The sequence below is a fragment of the Hipposideros armiger genome, unplaced genomic scaffold, assembly GCF_001890085.2.
Source record: "Hipposideros armiger isolate ML-2016 unplaced genomic scaffold, ASM189008v1 scaffold_87, whole genome shotgun sequence".
Classification (NCBI taxonomy): domain Eukaryota; kingdom Metazoa; phylum Chordata; class Mammalia; order Chiroptera; family Hipposideridae; genus Hipposideros; species Hipposideros armiger.
Window position 1 is genome coordinate 4262964 of NW_017731437.1, and position 19185 is coordinate 4282148.

At 55.1% G+C, this 19185-nt stretch overlaps 1 protein-coding gene across 2 annotated transcripts in view; it reads left to right on the top strand.

Moving 5' to 3' along the window:
* SLC26A11 (solute carrier family 26 member 11) overlaps window positions 1-13982 on the top strand; it is a 23769-nt gene extending 9787 nt beyond the window's left edge. For both annotated transcript variants that reach the window (XM_019644292.1, XM_019644291.1), the window contains exons 7-17: window positions 1337-1512; window positions 1952-2024; window positions 3609-3659; window positions 5919-5979; window positions 9330-9385; window positions 9593-9733; window positions 10737-10864; window positions 11184-11283; window positions 11719-11852; window positions 12294-12366; window positions 13132-13982. In XM_019644292.1, coding sequence (XP_019499837.1) covers window positions 1337-1512; window positions 1952-2024; window positions 3609-3659; window positions 5919-5979; window positions 9330-9385; window positions 9593-9733; window positions 10737-10864; window positions 11184-11283; window positions 11719-11852; window positions 12294-12366; window positions 13132-13223 — 1085 coding nt within the window. In that variant the 3' untranslated portion in view covers window positions 13224-13982. The remainder of the gene's footprint in view (window positions 1-1336; window positions 1513-1951; window positions 2025-3608; window positions 3660-5918; window positions 5980-9329; window positions 9386-9592; window positions 9734-10736; window positions 10865-11183; window positions 11284-11718; window positions 11853-12293; window positions 12367-13131) is intronic.
* The last annotated feature ends 5203 nt before the right edge of the window (window positions 13983-19185 follow it).

Below are 19185 nucleotides of genomic sequence, written 5' to 3' on the forward strand. Positions count from 1 at the left end.
TCATGGCAAGGACACACCCATCTCTCCCTTGTTTGCCTTTGTGCTACCCTTGTCACTGTTCTTCTTCAGCTCTGTTGTAAATGCCACAGTAATCGTTATTAGCTCACTTTAAACACGCCCTTACTTTTAAGGACAAAGCCTTTTCCATGTACCCACATCACCACTCGCTTTCTGGTGGCCTTCATTTCTGTGTATAGCCTCAGGCTCTCATCTCTGTCAGTTTCCTTCTGCCTGGGGGACCTTTACTGATTCTTGTAGTGCAAGCCTGCTGGTGATGAATTCTTCCGGCTTTTATGGGAGTCTTTACTTTGCTTTCATTTTTGGAAGGTAGTTTTTCTGGATAAAGATTTCTAGACAGGTTACCCCCCCACACCCCCTTCATACTTTAAAGATACGATTCTATCTTCCAACCTTTTATGACAAGAAGTTTGCTGTCATTCTTTTATGACAAGAAGTTTGCTGTCATTCTTATCTTTGTTCCTCCATAGATGGCCTTTCTCTGGCTGCTCTTAAGACATTCTGTTTATCACTGATTTTAGGCAGCTTGACTAAGATGTGCCTAGTTGTCGTTTTTTGTTTTTTTCATGTTTTTTTGTGCGTGGGATCCATTGAGCTTCTCGGATATGTGAGTGCACTTTTCATCAAATTTGCTATTCAGCTGTTATTTCTTCAAATCCTCGTACTGGCCCCCTACACCGCCCCACGGGCTTTTTTTGTAGACTCTCATACATGTAGATCAGCTACTTGAAATGGTTCCTCAGCCACTGATGCTCTGTACGATTTTTTAACCTTTACTTTCCTCTATGTGTTTGATTTTGGATTGCTTCTATTGCCACATCTTCAGGTTCACTGGTCTGCAATAGCTGATCCATGGTTAATCCCACCCAATACAGTTTCATTCCAAACATGGTTTTCATTCCTAGAAGTTCGTTTTGGGAGGTATATGTAGACCATTGTCTCATGGTTTGCCCAGTGGTTAGCTGTTTCAGGCAGCAGGGGAAGCCGGCTCTGTTACTCCATCTTGCTTCAGAGCAGAATTGCCCTGGGAGACATCTGATCTCAAAGTGTGTTTCCGGCTGTGCCGTCGGCTGTGCAGTCACTGGTGACCAGTGGAACCAGTGGATGACGTGCGTACTGGCCCTGTGGTTGCCCCTCCTCTGTCCTACCTTGGTGCATTTTCCACAGTGTCATGGGTTCACGCCGGCCACGTGCTGTCTTGTATCCGTGTGTTCCCCAGGCTGGAGTGGACGAAGTCGTTGCTGGGGGATGTGGGGGTCTTCTGCTTCCTTCCCCAGAGGAGCCAGGTTTCACTGACAGGCCTCTCCTTCTGTCCTAGCTCGCAATGCCCTGGTGGTCTCCTTTGCTGCTCTGGTCGCGTACTCCTTCGAGGTGACTGGATACCAACCTTTTGTTCTAACTGGGAAGATAATCAAGGGGCTCCCTTCAGTCCTGACCCCTCCCTTCTCAGCGACCACTGCCAACAGGACAGTTTCCTTCACTGAAATGGTACAGGTGGGTAGAAACGGGGAGCCAGGCCAGCTTGGCAGAGGCCACAGTGGCCCCTGGGCCTGGTTCTGTGCCCCGGATGCATCTGCTTAGTGACAGGGAGCTCTGGGCTCGGCTGGGACTGCTAAGTCCTTGGGAAACGGTGTCTCTGGGTGCAGGGACAGGCAGGAAAGGCTTCCATGTTGGACCCCACGTTTATCTTTCTGCCTCAAGCCCAGGGGTGGTCCTGCTCTGTGGACACTGGTGGGTGCACAGGAGTTTGCTGTGTTGTGCTCGGTGTCCTGTTTCTGGTACAATGAGTGTGTGGGAGCACATGGCCCTGGAGTCCGCATACGGGCTCTGTCAGACATGGAAGGGCCGGCGTCTGCCTTGGCGGTCACTGCCTGGTCAGACCCCTCCCCTCCTTCCCCAGAGGGTCACTTACCGTGCCACTCTCTTCTCCCAGGACATGGGGGTCGGGCTGGCTGTGGTGCCCCTGATGGGTCTCCTGGAGAGCATTGCAGTTGCCAAATCCTTTGGTAAGATCCCACCACCCACACCCTCCCTCGCGTCCCAGCCTGAAGCCCCACCTGCCTCGCTTGCCTGCTTTCTTGCTTGCTTTTCATCTGTTTGGATTTTTAAAATTTTGAATTTTTATCCAAGTAAAACAGTCTCGTGTTTTTTTTTAAAAAATCTATAGTAGAAATGGATTTGCAATGAAAGCCCTTTCCAGTGGTGGCTTCTAAATGTTTGCAAGCCTGCTGTCTGTGGAAACGCAAATCTGCCTAAACATGTCGAATTTGTCCTGAGTCCCTCCGTGTGCATTAAGCCTGCTCAGCCCTTCACGTGTCCCCTCCCTTCCCTCTCAGGGCTGCTGGGCAGTCCGTTTTGGCTTGTCCCCATGGATGGCATTTTCATTCTGTTCTGTAACATGGTTTAGTCACCCTGTTTGGGTGTAGGTTGATTCTAAGGGTTAAAACCTAATAAATGGTGTGTGTGATTACCACTACGTAAATCGTGTTTATTGCCCAGCCCAAACTGTGCCAGGATTACATTTTTTTCTCCAGAGTTCCAGCATCTTGACCCTTACACTGTTCCAAGGAGACTCTTAACTAATGTCCATTGTTAAGGGTTTTCCTTTCCAAACGCCAGCGGTCTCTCAAGGTCACACCGCATTTCAATATGGAATATGTCCAGCTCTCACCTTTCTTCATTTTTTGTTTTGCTTGTTTGGTTGTTTTTCCTGGGGGGTGGGGGTGGGGGGATATCTTGCAATTTACATCCTACAGACTTTACACCTCTTGTTCATTACTTACAAAACTTGCCACTTTCTTTTGAAGTCAGCTGACACCTCCTTCCCTAATTTGTAAAGCTTGCCACTTTCTGAAATCAGGGCTTGTAAACCACAGCCTAAGAATAGCTTTTGCATTTTTTAAATGTTTGGGGGAAAAAGTCTAAAGGAGGTTGGCAATTTGTGACCCATGAGCAGTATATGAAATTCATATTCAGCTCACAAATAAGGTTCTGTTTGCCTTGCTGTCTATGTACGTGTTGTCTGTGGCAGCTTCGTGCTACAAGGGCTAGTTGAGTGGTTGCAACAGAGAGTGTGGCCTGCAAAGCCTAAAATATTTACGGTCTGGCCGTTTACAAAAATAGTTTACCAGCCACTTTTATATCCTACCCCTCCCCATACCCCGACATTTCCCCCCAAATCTTTGCCTACTCATCTCCCTGCGATGGCCTTGGCTGTGACTTCCTAGCCATCTTGGCTGGTAATCAGAGAGGTTTTTAGTTTAAAACTTTTTCCCTTACTATAAAGGCAATACATGTTTGTTGTAAAGTTGAGAAATGCGTAAAGAAGAAATCGCTTGTAATCCTCCTCAATCCCCAGTTAACTGCTGTTAACATTCTGCTGTACATTTCCTACCCTTTTTCTGAAACAGACACGAATCTGTATACACTTGCTTACGTGTGTGTGTTTTCTATGTGTTTATACACTTATAGTTACAAACCTTACATGCTGTAGGTATAACTTTGTAGCCTGTTTTTTTTTCATTCCATGAACATTTCCTTAGTGATACCATTTATCTAGTGACAATGTTTTTACTGTTCCTTCTCTTTAGCATCTCAAAATAATTACCGCATCAATGCTAACCAAGAGCTGCTGGCCATCGGTAAGATCACCACGTCGCTCCCACGAGGTCTGCGCATTTCTCTGTGTCCCACTCGACTTGGGCCCTTTTGCAATATTAGAGTGGCCTTATCCTCAGATGTCCCAATGATTCAGTTTAACCGCTCGGAGTGAGTAGGGAGCTGGCATCCGGTGTCCGTGCTGACTGAAGCTTATGGGGCGCCTGCTGTGTACCGGGCCCCAAGGTCAGGGGGGCCTGTTCTATGCCAGGGGTGCCTAGAACGCTCCTCCTGGGGCCAGATTGCTGAAGAACGTGGCTAAGTGGAACCTCAGGTGAGCCTGCTGACTCCGCGGGACCCTGAGTGCCTTAGCCCGCCTGGTGGCCTCCGTCCAGGCCAGGCAGGTGGGTTGGTGAAGCCCGCAGCAGGCCCCAGGCTGCCTGACTGGGTAGGACCTGTGCCGCTATCACACTTCGTTTTCTCCTGTCTTCATAACTCTGGCCTCTTTTTCGTTTTGAGACCCCAGTGTGAATCTTTTTTTTTTTTTTTTTTAAAGATTTTTATTGGGGAATTGGGGGGATGGGAACAGTGCTGGGGAACCGGGGGAAGGGGAACAGACAAGCCGCTGTCGTCTTGTTCTTCAGTCCAGTTGTGGAGGACATTGCTTCACTGGCCCAAGTTGGCACCACCACCGCGCTCTTCCCGGGCGAGGCAGATCAGTCGCCGGCTTCTGGACGGCCGCTCACGCTGGCTGCTGGCCGCTCACGCTGGCTGCTGGCTACACACAGTAGCCCGTGGCAACCCACTGCCACAGGGGCTGCAGCCCACGCCATCGCCGGTGACTCAGGGCAGCCCAGCTCCAGGTTGAGCTGCTGTTCAGCATCTCAGCTGCAGAGGGCAGTGTCACCGGCCCTCACATGCGGGATCCGAACCGGGGTCCTCTGGCATCCCAAGCCAGCTCTTAACCATTGCGCCACTCAGCCAGCCCCCCAGTGTGAATCTTAAATTCCGTTATCATTACTGTTTTCAATTTCGTGGGTGCCCGGCCTTCCTGCCTTTCCCCGCTACCCCTCATGAGGCGGGCACAGGTCTAACCAGTGGCACTGCTGGGTTCCGTCCTCCCAGGCGACTTCATGACAGCGTTTAGGACCCCAGCCCCTGGGCTTACTCGACAGCAAAGGGCATGGGACCCAGGACGGGCTGCACAGGGATGTTGCCGGCGCCCCTCTTTGAGCTCACGGTGGGTGGGGTGTTGGTGGAATCAGGGTGGCCTGGGGACTCCTCGCCCCAGGGAAAGTCTGACGTCCCCAGGTGCCCACCAGTAAATGGTCCAAATGTGAATTCTCAGAGCTGTCATTCCCACTTCTACAAATAGCGCAAAGTCCTCCCCTGATGGCTATCAACCTAGACAGAAGCGACAAGCCAGGGTGGACATGTTGACCTTGAAGGCTGCTGACCCCGTGGTGTCACAGGCCACGCAGCTTGTGGCAAGTGCAGGGCAGGAGGCAGACACAGACCCCATAGACTGCTGGCGCTGGGAGGGGTCCGCCTGTCAGAAGCTTCGCTCAGAGCTGGGTCTTGAGTCCAGTGGAGCTGGTGTAAAAAGTCAGGGCGACCACGTGTGGCCTTTGCCGTACCTGCTGACGTTTGGCCTGCTTTCGGTATGAGCTGGGCTGCAGGACCCAGGAGGGCCTGGTTCTGAGTGGGCCCTGCCTCAAGCCGTCTTGAGCGCAGAACTTGAACCTGGGACCCTGTTGTGGGCTCTCTGGAACCGGGAGACCGTGTCTTTGTGAAGTCCCCAGATAAGATGGATGCTGGCGGGCCGATTGTGATAAACGTGGGCTCATTAGCTTGGTTCTTAGGTCCCAGCCAGGCCGTGGGCATGAGTTCTGTCCAGTGTGGGTTAATCAGCGTCACATGGGGAAGACAGCTCACTAGCCATGACCTTCGGCCCATCAATTCGTTGGAATGTGGAGGACGCCAGCTGACTTCCCGGGCACTTCGGGCCCACCTGTGGACACATTTGCCTTACTCGGCCATTCCCCTCCTGGGGAGGTGGGTTCCTCTCTCTGTCAAACGTGGGCAGAAGGCGTGTTCAGCTCACGTAGGCAAGGCCGGTCAGAGTTACGTTAAAGCCAGAGAGCCAACTTGGCAAAGACCTCGGTTTCCTTTGTCCTCCGTGAGAGAAAGCATCAGAGCTGGGACGGCCCCAGGCGACTCCTCCCACCTGCTATCTTTCCTTCCCTTCTGGTTCTGTCTCCCTTCCCCTCCCTTATAAACCTGTTTTTCTATTTTCTCCTGAGGCCTGACCAACACGCTGGGATCCTTCGTCTCTTCCTACCCGGTCACCGGCAGCTTTGGACGGTGAGTGACCACCTTCCTTCTCTGTGTCTCTGGGGAGGTCCCAGCCAGGCCGCTTCCCCTCGCTGGGCCCTGCCCACACCCCTCACCGTTTCATCCTCCGGTTACGGGGCTGCCAGTGGCCCTTGGTCAGCTGGTCCACAGGAGGGGCCCGCCCTGCTCCCCTTCAGCATCTCACTGGTTTTCTTCACGCCCGTATATGGCGCTGCAGATGAATACTAAAAAGTACCAGGGGCAACGGTGTGCCCAGCGTCTTGGTGCCAGGACTGATCCTAAGGAGAGTGGCGGCGGGAGGCACCGCAGGTCTGCCTGAAGCAGGCGCGTGGGTCACGCAGGCGCCGTGGTGGCCTGGCTGTAGGGCCTTCCGTGGGGCGGGAGCGCAGGACTGGAGGTGACCTGTGGGGAGGGGAGCAAAGGAGGCTCTGGCGGCGCTGGCCAGGGGCCGAGTCCCCAGAACCGCTGACCCAGCCTGTCTGACATCCCCGAACCACTGCGTCTGAGGGACGCAGGACACACTGCCCCGCCTCCCGCACCTCGGGGTGAGGGGCCCGCCTCAGTTCTGTGGAAGGCTAAGTGAGAAGCGCGTAAGGCGATGCCGGGGACGTGGTAGGTGCTCTGTTAATGTTTGAAATAAAACCTCTACCGAATTTTTTCAATTGAACTCTCCACATGTCTCGTTGGCATAACTAGATCACAAGCCTATTCAGTTAAGAGCGTGTTTCTGTACCCCCAAGAGTCTGCGGAGTACCTTGCATGTAGAGGGCACTGAAAACATTCTGTGACTATTTAACGAAATGTCCGCCTGACTCCATAGAAGTGCACGGTGACTTAGGGGAAGCTTTCTGTGGGGGTGTACAGACAGACAAGCTTAACTCCCCGAGGAGCTACAGTTGGCACAAGGTCAAGGTTAGGGGCTATTAAGAGGTGCGTACGAGGCCGAGTCCTGCATTGTTGGAGTCACGTCGTGGCACCTTTGTGGCCTTCATGGTGGCAAAGGACCAGTTCTTTGGCAGAGAAAGCCTCCCTGGCATTTGGTCTGAGTGCAGTTTTCCAAACAGGCCATATGAGAAAGGAACGTCAAAAAAGAACAAAACTAACTTCCAGTTCTAGCACCAGACAAACCCCGGTTTGGACGTTGGTGTTTCTCTTTTCAGTCCATACAGATATACGTGTGTGTGTGTGTGTGTGTGTGTGTGTGTGTGTCTGTGTGTCTGTGTGTGTGTCTGCATGCATATGTGATGTGTGATCAAACAATATGGTGAATATTTAAATTAAAAAATTTATTACAGTAAAAGACATTGCCATTAATCCTCCTCAAAATAGTCTCCTCGCTTCGAACTCACTTATCCCACTGTTGTTGCCACTTTCTGAAGCAGTTCTGGAAGTCGTCTTTCTTTTCTTTAGGGGCACTGACGTGGCTGCCTCAATGTCCTGAATCGATTCAAAATGTCTACCTTTCATGGCCATTTGGACTTCAGGGAAGAGCCAGAAGTCGCACAGTGTCAGATCCGGAGAATAAGGTGGATGAGGACACACTGTGATGTTTTTATTTGACAGAAATTGCGGTACCAGAAGCAATATGTGACATGGAGCCTTTCCGTTGTGATCACAAAATATGGTTAATGCTGCTGCCGAGTGCCATCCAGCAGAAAGGCAGGGATCTCCAGTACGGGAAGCAGCGTGTTAAACCTTAGTAACAGTGTGTGACAAGTTTCAGTTTGTTCGGTGCAGTCAGTTGGGTGTGAGCTACGGTTGAGAGAAGGTGTGTTTTAAAATGTGCCGTAGGGCCGGCCCAGTGGCGCGATGGTCAGGAACTGGCTTGGGATGCCAGAGGGCCCCGGTTCGGATCCCACATATGAGGGCCAGTGACACTGCCCTCCACAGCTAAGATGCTGAACAGCAGCTCAACCTGGAGCTGGGCTGCCGAGAGTCGCCAGCGATGGCGTAGGCTGCAGCCCCTTGGCAGTGGGTTGCCATGGGCTACCGTGTGTAGCCAGCAGCCAGCGTGAGCGGCCAGCAGCCGCAGTGAGCGGCCGTCCAGAAGCCGGCGACTGATCTGCCTCACCGGGGAAGAGCGCAATGATGGTGCCAACTTGGGCCAGTGAAGCAACGTCCTCCACAACTAGACTGAAGAACAAATCAACAGCAACTTGTCTGTTCCCCTTCCCCCAATTCCCCAGCACTGTTCCCATTCCCCCAATTCCCCAATAAAAATCTTTAAAAAAAAATAAAATGTGCCGTAAATCATCCTCTATTATGACAACGCTCCGTGTCACACACCGCTTCTGGTATATGGCAATTTCTGTCAAATAAAAACATTACGGTGTGTCCTCATCCGCCTTACTCACCGGATCTGGCACTGTGCGACTTCTGGCTCTTCCCCAAAGTCAAAATGATTCAGGACATCGAGGCAGCCTCGACAACGCAACTAAAGACACTTACGAAAGAGGACTTCCAGAGCTGCTTCAGAAAGTGGCAAGAACGACGGGATAAGTGTGTTCAAAGCGAGGGGGATTAATGGCAATGTGTCTTTCTCTGTAATACATTTTTTTTATTTAGACATTCACCGTATTGTTTGATCACACCTCGTACGTGTTAGGTGGGATTCCCCACACTTGACAGCATCGTCAGCAACTTTCCGAAAAAATAAGCACCTCCGTCGTCATTTCTGACGATGGTGGGAACCCCGTGGTATGGAGTGTGCCATTTTCCCGGATCTGCCGTAACAGCACAGACGGGGCGGCTTCACCCACAGACACTTGTTTCCTCACAATTGGAGGCTGGAAGCCTGAAGTCGCGGTGCCGGCGGGTTGTCTTCTCCTGAGGCCTCTGTCCCCGGCCTGCAGACGGCCACTTCCCGCTGTGTCGCCACGCGGTCTTTCCTCTGTGTGCGTCCTCGTGCCTGATCTCCTTGTCTCATAAGGACACTGGGCAGGTTGGGTTAAGAGCCTTGTCTTGACTTAGTCACCTCTTTAAAGGCCCTGTCCCCAAATAGTCACATTCTGAGGTGCTGGGGGTGAGGGCTTCAGCATGAGGATTTGAGGGGGAGGAGCACAGTTCCGCCTGCGACAGGGAGTTTGGTTCAATGAGCCTGTTGGATGTTTGGATTTACGATTAGGCCCCTCTCGGATGTGCCCATGGGTGGTTTCAGGTTTATTTGTGAAGGTCCAGGAAGTACCCCTCTGGTGACAGGACCCCAAAACCCCTTTGTGTTCCTGAGCCACATGCTGATGTGGGTGGGGCCCGATGTCCCCTCTGGCGCCTGCCCCACGGCGCCCCTGTCCTGGAAGGCCAGCGCAGCTGTGTGGACTGCCTGCTCCCAAAGCCACTGACCCGTCTCTGTTGCTTTCCAGGACGGCTGTGAATGCCCAGTCGGGGGTATGCACCCCAGCGGGGGGCCTGCTAACGGGTGAGCACCCCCCCCACACACAGACTGTGCCCCCCTTGTGCCGTGGCCGTGAGCTGGGGGGAAGGAGGCGGGGACCATGGTGCTGTCGGCTCTGGCACCCGGCTGTGTCCCCCAGTGCAGGGCCGGGCCCCCCAGGCAGGCTCCTCGCTTGCTGGGTGGGAGTTGGGGTGACAGGGCCCTGATGTCACCGGTGTCCCCGCTCCACAGGAGCCCTGGTGCTGCTGTCGCTGGACTACCTGACCTCGCTGTTCTACTACATCCCAAAGGCCGCGCTGGCGGCCGTCATCATCACGGCCGTGGCCCCGCTGTTCGACGCCAAGATCGTCAGGACGCTCTGGCGCGTGAAGAGTATGTATTTCCTCACCTGTCAGCATGAGGTCATCAGTTGTTCCCCCACCGCCTTCCCCAAGCCACGGGCTGGAGCTGGAGGCTCACGGAGCTGGGAGGTGGCAGTGCGGGGCCCTGGTCAGGGCCGCCTGGGAGAGGGGCCTCCCCTCTGCCTCCCCACCTGGCACCTGCCGGGGAGCGCCTGGGGACATTGGGATGGCCAGCAGGGACGAATGTAACAGCCCCCGTGTCCACCAGTCACAGTGGCTCAAGGATTCCCTGGACCAGCAGGTTCCCTGAACGTGACAAGTTTTTGTTTCCTTTTGTTCATCGAAGCAGTTAAGGGGTTTGCCTAGCTTACCTGGCTTCTTTCTGGTCAGCCCCCCCGCAAGTTAGCAAGTGGAAGGAACGATGACTTTATCCCGTGCCTGTCACGTGCCAGGGCCTTTCGTATGTCATTGCAACGCATCTTTGAACAGCCTCGTGTTGCTGGCCTTCTGTGCCAAGGCCCAGGGAGGGTTGGGGCCTTTCTGAGTGACGTGTAGGGGTTCAGATCTAGGACTGACCCCCAACCCGCCCACTTTGCCCCAGGACACCTTCTACTGCAGCTCAGAGAAGTCACAAGTCTCATCTAAGGAGTCCCATGTGGTCTGGGATGGGGAGGTCACGTGGTCTCGTGGGCCCAGTTCTCAGGGCTCCGCACTCGGGGCCTGTCCCAAGTCCCTTCTCCCTTGGTCCCTGTGGGCCTCCTCCCAGAGGGCAGGGAGCCTGGGCCCCGCCAGGCAGGTCTCAGTGGACCCTCAGCTCAGGCGGGGGGGATTTTCTGCCTCTGACACATCCCTGAGCAGGTGTGACCGCCAGCAGCACCAGTCCCCGAGTCCCTGAGTCCCCAGACAGAGGCCCCTGGGGGCTGCTTCAGGTCCTCGACAGCTTCATGCATGACGTGGAAAGCCACGAGCTGTCTGCTGGTGGTCGGGGAGCTCAGCGCGCAGGGGCGGCCCTCAGCCAGGCCCACTCTCCCCAGGGCTGGACTTGCTGCCGCTCTGCGTGACGTTCCTGCTGTGCTTCTGGGAGGTCCAGTATGGCATCCTGGCCGGGACCCTGGTGTCGGCGCTGATTCTCCTGCACTCCGTGGCCAGACCCAACGTGCAGGTGCCAGCCCACCCGGGCTCCCCGAGGGGACTCCCTGGCCTCAGGCCCAGAGGATGAGAGGGTGCTGGGCAGGACGCTCGGCTCTGCGTCTTGAGCTTCCACTGTGATTGTGGCCTGTGGCTGCTGAGGGACCGTTCACCTAGTGGACGGGAGTGACCCTCTCGTTATAAAGCACAGAGCCCTCCTGATGCATGGGGGGGGCATGGTGGGGTGAGGGCTTCTGCCAGCTCTGCACCCCCACTGCCTCCAAGCCTGGCAGAGCTTCCCCACCTGACTTGCCTCCAGGACTCACTGGCATCGCCCCTCCCACTGTCCCCAGGTGTCTGAGGGTCCAGCGCTGGTCCTGCAGCCAGCCAGCGGCCTGCACTTCCCTGCAGTTGAGACCCTCCGGGAGGCGATAGAAACCCAGGCTCTGGGAGGTACGTGGGCCAGGGCGGGGCTGGCTGTGGCCACTGCCGAGCTCCCCGCCACGCTCTCTGCATCCAGTCTGCTCCTGCAGGACCCCAAGGCCCTGCCCTCGGTGGTCAGGGAGTCCAGGAGGTCTGAGGTCTGGGGGTGTCTCAGCACCATCCCCCATGGCCAGGTCTGCCCCTCTCATTCCAGTGGCTGCCCATTGTCTACGTGCAGCCAGGTGGCTGTTCCCCAGCATTTGTCCCCAAGGACACACTCCTTCTGGGAGTTGATATTTCAGGAGAAAAAGGGTCTGTTTTCCCTCTAAAGCGAATCGCTGCTGTCTTGGGCCCCCTGACCCCTTCCCGCTGGGGGATGGAGGTCTCGATGGCCTTGCTCTGCCGCGCGCCTCCTGCCAGGGCCGCCTCTGCCTGGTGTGACCCGGCACGTGCCTGTCTCTGCAGCATCACCTCCACGCTGTGCGGTCCTGGAGTGCAGCCACGTCTGCAGCATCGACTACACGGTCGTGCTGGGGCTCGGGGAGCTCCTGGAAGACTTCCAGAGGCGGGGCGTCACCCTCGCCTTTGTCGGCCTGCAGGTGGGTGTCCCAACACAGCTGGCGCTTGTCACTCTCAAACCAGCCTGTGAGGTCAGCGTTATCATCATCCCCATGTTGAGACAAGGGTGAGGAGGCCCAGAGAAGCGGAGTAATCTGCCCGAGGTCACACAGCGGGGATGGCGGCCCAGGCTTCGGACTCGCGGCATCTGACTGCAGAGCTTTGTTCGTAACCGTTACATTCCGTGGCGTCTTTGCGGGGCACTCATTTGTGTGCTTTGGAGAGTATTTATTGAAACAATATTCCTCTTCCAGCATTTCCCGAGACCTGCTTGTCTCTCCGTTTCCCTGGGTGGCAGGGAAGTGGTACCTTCCCAGAGACTCGGATGAAGCCTGTGACGAGGCCGCTGGCGGTGGGGCTGGGAGACCATGTGTCACAGCAGGAGCAGCCCTGCCTGGAATTCACATGTGTCTGTTCCTCAGGTCCCCGTTCTCCATGTCCTGCTGTCTGCTGACCTGAAGGGCGTCCTGTACTTCTCCACCCTGGAAGAAGCAGGTGGGTGCAGGCAGGCACTGGAGAGGGCGGAGACCGCCTGTGTGCCCACACCCTGCAGGGTCAGCGTGGTGGACAGAGCCCTGGGAGAGCGGAGGGGCGGACGCTCGAGTCCGAAAGTGGGGAGCGTGAGGATGGTGGGTGGGCAGTGCGCACTGGTGCTGGGGCTTTATTTTTTAGGGGTGTGCATGTCTTTAGTTGAGGTTCAGCTCATAGGCAGTGGAATGCACAGAGCTTAATTGTCAGTTGGCTTTTGACAGATAGGTCCAGCTGGCATCCACTAGTCAGGATATAGAACGTTTCCATCATTCCAGAAAGTTCCCTCGTCCCCTGTCCAGTGACCCCCACGAGGGGTGGCCTCTGTTCTGTTTCCTCCGCCATGGTTAGCGCTGCCTCTTCTAGAACTTCTGACCGATGGGGTCACAGGACTCTCTGGGTCCGGCTCCTTCAGCTCAGCGTGTGTCAGACTCGCCCATGTTGTTGCTGGAAGCGGCTCGGTGCTGACCCCAGAAGGTGGGTGAGGTAACAGTTCCCCAGCCGCAGGATGGAGCCCACGCAGCCATCAGACAGGGTCACTGTGGGCGGAAAGGGGTGCACTGCTGGCAGGGACACGGGTGAAACCTGGGCCGGCTGGCATACAGCCCAGGGATCGCAGCTCTCTGTGCACCAGGACCCTGAAATGCCAGCCTTTCATCACGTCCTGTGAGCTGAGCCATCCTCACTTCCACTCTTTTAGTGCTTTGTCTCCCTACCTTGTCTTTTCTGCAGAGAAATACCTGAATCAGGAACCGGAGCCCCCGCCCTACAACATCAGGGACGATTCTGTCCCAGAACATAAGGTCGCCCTGTTGAAGGCCTGACTGGGCAACTGGTGGGCGCACGGTGTTTGGACTGCCTCGCAGAAGGTCCTTGTCACTGTGGAGCCGGGTGCTGCCTTGTAAATGCGCTGGCTTGAAGGTCTGAGGAAGCTGGGGCAGGTGACCCCGGGGGAGGGAGAGGGACCGGGCGACCAGGCCCATAGGTGGGCCTCCCGGACTTCCTCCAGGGTGATTGAACAGTCACCTCCCTACCGTTCCGGGGAGCAAGACCTCTTCTTAAGAGTGGTCTGGAGAGAACCTTCTAGAATGACAGACCATGGGAGAAGGGAAGGAGCAGGGACTTCAGCCTGGTTGCGGGGGGCAGTCTTTGCAGCCCAGCACCTTCCTGGGTTGTGGGGGAAGGAAGTGGGGTCGGGGGTCGCAGAGGTGGGTTCCGATCCTGATGGCGGCATCTGTGCTGTTCTGGGATGAAAACCAAGGTGTGCCAAATGATTCAAAGTGTCTGCTAAAAATGATTTTGTTGCGTTTTTTAAAGTTAAAAGTCATAGCTTTGGTGTTTTTGTGAAAGTCATAAATGGCTTATTGTAAAAACTACAGGAGACCATCCCTCCCAGGCCACATGGGTCAGTGTTGGCCCTGGACCCCTCCCTCCAGTACGTGTACGTGCCTCTACGTTAGCACGTGGTGTGTGTTCAGTCTCACGTAAGTGGGATCACGTCATCCATGGTGCTCTGTAACCCACATTTCTATGCAGTCAGTACTGTGAATTATTTATTGTAATAATAAATAGAGAAGACGTGATTCTTCATGGCTGCCTGGCATTTTGTTCTGTGCACGTGTCCTAATTTACTTGGTGGGTCTCTGCATGTGGACGCATGCTTTAAATTTCACCTCAGTCTTTACAGGTAAACCCCTTCACGTGTCACGCTGAGGGCTGTGCCCCTGGACTGGCTTTGAGAAAGGGCTCACTGTGCACCATGGCCCACCAGGGTCCCCGCTGAGCCCCGTTCTGCCCAGCTGCCCCAGCCAATATCTATTTTTTTATTATTATTATTTTTAGTTGAGCCATCCTGCCACCTGTTGGCAGCTCAGCTCGGGCCAGGAATAGAACCGGCGACCCTGTTGCTCAGAGCTCAAACTCTTGAGCGAGCTCTTAACCAACTGAGCCACTCGGCCGGCCCCCAGCCAATATCTGAGCACCGTGAGGGTACAGGCTGCCCTTAAGACTCGAGTCTTTTCCGGATTCCCATCCCCCGCCTCCTGGTCTCTCTCTCTCTCTCTCTCTCTCTCTCTCTGTCCAGGCCCCTGACCAGCCAGCTGAACCATCCCCCCGCCTGAGTCTGCATGTCCTAACCTCAAGCAGCTTCTCTTTCCGCACAAAGTGAGCGTGTCCTGAGGCTCTGCCCTTGGGGCCCCCTGCCCAGGGCCTAGGGGAGCAGCGGTCCAATTGTGGCCTGCGCCCACACACTAAGCCCAGCCGTTCTGGACTGAGAGCTCGTCCCATTCACGGAGCTGGGCAGATGGACCCTCTGTGGCAGGACCTCGCGCTATCAGCCTCATCTGCGACGCACACCCTCCGCGAAGCAGGTCTGCTTCTTGGACCCACGCTCACAAAACGGCTCGTCTTCCGGGAAGCAGGCCCAGGGATGTTGATCACGACCTCGTTAGTAAGTTTAGAAAATGGAAGCGACCTAAGTGTCTCTGTACTTGGGAAAGTCTTAACCACAGAACACGCAAACTGTTTACGACCTGGAAGGAGTTTAGAATTTGGTGTCAAGATGCAGGATGGGTTCTGCCATCTTCCCACGTCAGTCAGACACGCTCTGTGAGCCGTGGTCTACAAGCCAGGGACCTATGTGACTGTGTTGATGATATGGTGGATTAAACTCTCCCATTGGCTGGTGTGGTGCTCACAGCTGACCGAAGAGGTAATGATGTCACCGACACCACTGCATTTCCCAGCCTCCCTGTACTGAGTACGGCCGGGTGACGACAGCTGGTCAGGGGTGTCTGTTGTGAGTTGCATTGTGTCCCGCCCCCCACAGTTCATATGCTGAGTCCTAACCCCCAGGACCTCAGAATGGGACCTTATGTGGAAATGGGGTCCTTGTAGACGAAATCAGTTAAGACGTCATACTGGAGTAGGGTGGCCCCTCATCCATTGGCTGGTGTCCTTATGAAAAGGGAAGCAGGCCTGTGAGGTCGTGTCACGTCCAGCGTGGCAAGGGCAAATGGGTCTCGAGAGGAGAGACGCAGATTGAATAAAGTCAAGAGACAAAAGTTAGATTTGAGGGAGACCAAGGGACTCAGCCAGAGAAGACTGAGCCCCGAATCGGTCAGCGCATGGTTTTTATTAAGAATTTTCAAAGAGGTAAAACTGCTGTCAGTCAATTAGCAACCATGTGTGATTTGTGAGCCTTAAGGCCTCTTTCCATTAACATATTCCATTGTGTTCCAGTAAATCCTATGCCTTCACACTTCCCGCCACATAGCCCCAGGACACTTGTTACTGTGTCCTCCCAGGGGAGATAACTATTATCATTCCAATAGGTCCCAGTCACCTGAGACACTCCCCAGAGAGAGCTTTACTGGCCTCCGGTCATACCGAGGCACTCCCTCCTAACTGATAGGGTTAGAGGCTAATGCAGGGGGGGTGGTATTGGAATCGGCTATAATGCAACAAGGTCGGAGGCAGAGATGGGGTGATGCTCCCACGACAGGGAACATCAGAGATTGCCAGCCAACCACCAGAAGCCAGGAGGCGGCCCGAGAGCGGATTCTCCCCTCACAGCCTCACGCGTCAGCCCTCAGAAGGAGCCACCCCGACCCACACCTGGATCTGTGACCCTGGCCCTCAGAACTGTGACACAGTAAATGCCTGTTGGTTAAGCCCCCCAGTGCACGCGGCTTCGTGACAGCAGCCCCGACAAGCTCATCCAGGAGATGAGGACTGGTGTGCTGCTTCTAAGCCTGACCCTTGAATGAAACCTTTCATGCTCTCTCCTCCAAGCTCTTAGCCCCTTTCTGGCCGGCTGGCACAGAGGTGACCTCCTGCTGCCCTTGGAAGCCACATACTGAGAATGGTAGTTGGGTCAGCTGGGGTGGTAGGGGCACCTGTGCCCTGTACACTGGCCAGCAGTGTCACGTGGGGCAGAAGCATGCTCTGAAGGCATCCTTGTTACAGCGGAGCCCTGGCTACACAGGTGATAATGTGAAACAGAACCTTCAACAGAAAGGCAGTGCAAACCACACATGGGAGCCCCAGGGAGCTGTTTCTAAGAGCCATATTGACAAACAGAAGAGACAAGTGAAATTAACATGCATAGCTCATTCAACCCATTAACCCCAAATTCTATTTTTTCCACATGTAATCTACATAAAACTTACCAATGAGATATATATATATTTTTTCTTTCGGTACCAAATCTCTGAAACCTGGTGTGAACTGAACACTCAAAGCTCATGCCAGCTCAATGTCACCTGAGTCATGGAGTCATGTAGCTGCCCTATCAGACCACCCAGGTCTGGAATGTTCCAATCGAACACGGTTGGGAAGTTACACGTTTCTCTGAGCTCATGCCTGTGTGTGTCTCCACTCGAAGTCTGGAGGGAGTTGTGAGAAGCTCGGAAAGGCACGACGGGCTCGGAGAGAATGCGTTTGATCCCAGCTGTCCTGATTTCTCAGCAGGAGACGTTGAGCAAATTGTCTCTGATGCTTCTGCACCCCCAAGAGGTGGTTGCACAGCTTAAAGGGAGGAGAAGGCTAAGGGCTTGCTGCATAGTCGCTGCTGTTGTGAACGGGACCTGCGTACATTATGTTTGTCCCCCCTGCTCATCCCACCTCTGTCCTGCATGTAATCTACATAAAACTTGCCCGTTATTGTGAGGACGTCCTGCAAGGAATCAGGGGGCAGGGCTCAAACCTGTCTCCTGGATCCGGGGTTCGGTTTTAAGGGGTTTCAGCACCGGGTCTTCCTGGACAGCAGACCCTGCACTTCTGAAAGGGTCCCAGTGTTCAGGTTCCCCTCATGTTCCGGTCCTGTGGTTCCATGGGGGGAGCAGTTAAGGGTCATAAGTGTCCCTCGTGAGCGGTGTTCACAGGTGTTACTTGTAAGTGGGGGTTGTTGCCTGACAGCCGATTCCTATACCACGCCCCCCTGCATTAGCCTCTAACCCTATTAGTTAGGAGGGAAACGTCTCGGTATGACCGGAGTGTCTCAGATGTGACTGGGACCTGTTGGAATGATAACAGTCATCTCCCCTGGGAGGACACAGTAACAAGGTGTCCTGGGGCTATGTGGCGGATGTGTGAAGGCATAGGATTAGTTGGAACACAATGGGATATGTTAATGGAAAAGCTTTAAGGCCCAAACCTCAAACAGATGCTAAATTGATTGACAGCAGTTTTACTTCTTTGAAAATTCTCATTAAAAGCCATGCGCTGACCCGATTCGGGGCTCTGTCTTCTCTGGCTGAGTCCCTTGGTCTTGCTCAAATCTTACTTTTGTCTCTTTACTTTATTCAATCTGCGTCGCCCCTCTCGAGAGACCCGTTTGCCCTTGCCACGCTGGACGTGACAGGGGGTCTTGTTAGAAACAGGATAGGGCCAGTTTGAACTGGTTCTGCGGTTATACAGACAGGGTCCACAAGCTGCCACTGCCCCTTAGAGCACACACAGGAGGTGCCACTCAGCCTTGATGGGGTCTGGGTTTTGGCCTATGCTACACTGGACACAGCTGAGCTCTGTGGGTGCCCCCCCCAAGCCTACCAGGTGGCAGTGACAGTTTGGGGCAGGGTTGGGCTCTCCCTTCACTTGAGGTGCCTGCGGAGGAATCCCATCGTTAGTGTATTTGAGTTCTGGGCTCTGACAGAGCCCGCTGGGTCCTAACAGTCGTGGATGTGGCCCGGATCCCAGATGAAATAGATAGTGGGGTGGCTGGTTGTGCATTGGGGTTTGTGCCTGTGCAGGCTGCCAACGTCTACAAGATAATGCCGGGTGACTCATGCTACGTGCCGCCTAAGCACTGCCCAGGCTCAGACATGGATGCTAGGATGGAATAGCCAGGAGAAGGCATTCTGCAAGGGGCGGCCACATGGGAGGGGAACCCCAAGAGGGACCGAGCTTGCTGTTTGAATCCCAGAGGATGGACAGCAAGACTGGACTGTGTGGGCAAGAGGGTCAGAGAGGTGAGCGGGGCAGGAACCAAGCCTTTTTAATTAATAGCGATCATCCTGTAATTTGAAGCAGCACATGGGCCGGTGCCAGGCTTCTCACGAGTGCCTTCAGGCTGTGCTGGTTGGGAGGGGAGAGGACAGTGAGGAGATAATAAGAATATACACAGGGCACTTTGCCTGTGGCCCGGAACATCAGCATGTGCTGTATTATTATCATTTTCACTGTTATTATTAAATTCTCCAGCAGCCTTAGGATGCGGGACTAACCTCGCAGGTGAAGGAACTGAGGCGTGGAGCAGGAGGGCGTGCACGCAGACCCAGACCGGGTGGCCCCTTGGTTATCAGTGACCAAGCAGCCCTGAGAGTGCGCAGCAAGCCTCCACCGCCATCCTCACTGTGGCCACTCCATCCTCACCAGGCCCCCATGCCGTGGGGCTGGTGACCTCCACTTTGCACCCAAGTGGCCTGAAGCTCAGCCAAATGACCTGCCTCGCATTTTCCGGGCCACTCCGCGGCTGGCTGTTGGCTCAGCACGGTCGTGGACGGCGTACAGGGTGCTGGGCCCTGGGCTGGGGGGCCGGCGCGCATCACCGCCCCGGCCACCGAGGGCTACGCGGCTCGGCCCCGGGGTACGGGGACGGCTTGGGGAGACCCAGTCGCGCGCGGCCCGGCCCGGCCCGAGTCCGGGATCCCCTGCACCCCGCCCCGCGAACAGCCGCAGGAGGCGCCGGTCCACTGGGGGGCGCCAACCCTCCGGGGAATTCCGGCCACAGCCGCGCGGGTCCCGCTGCGGCGCGAGAGGCGGGAGGGGCGGGGCCCGGGAGACGGA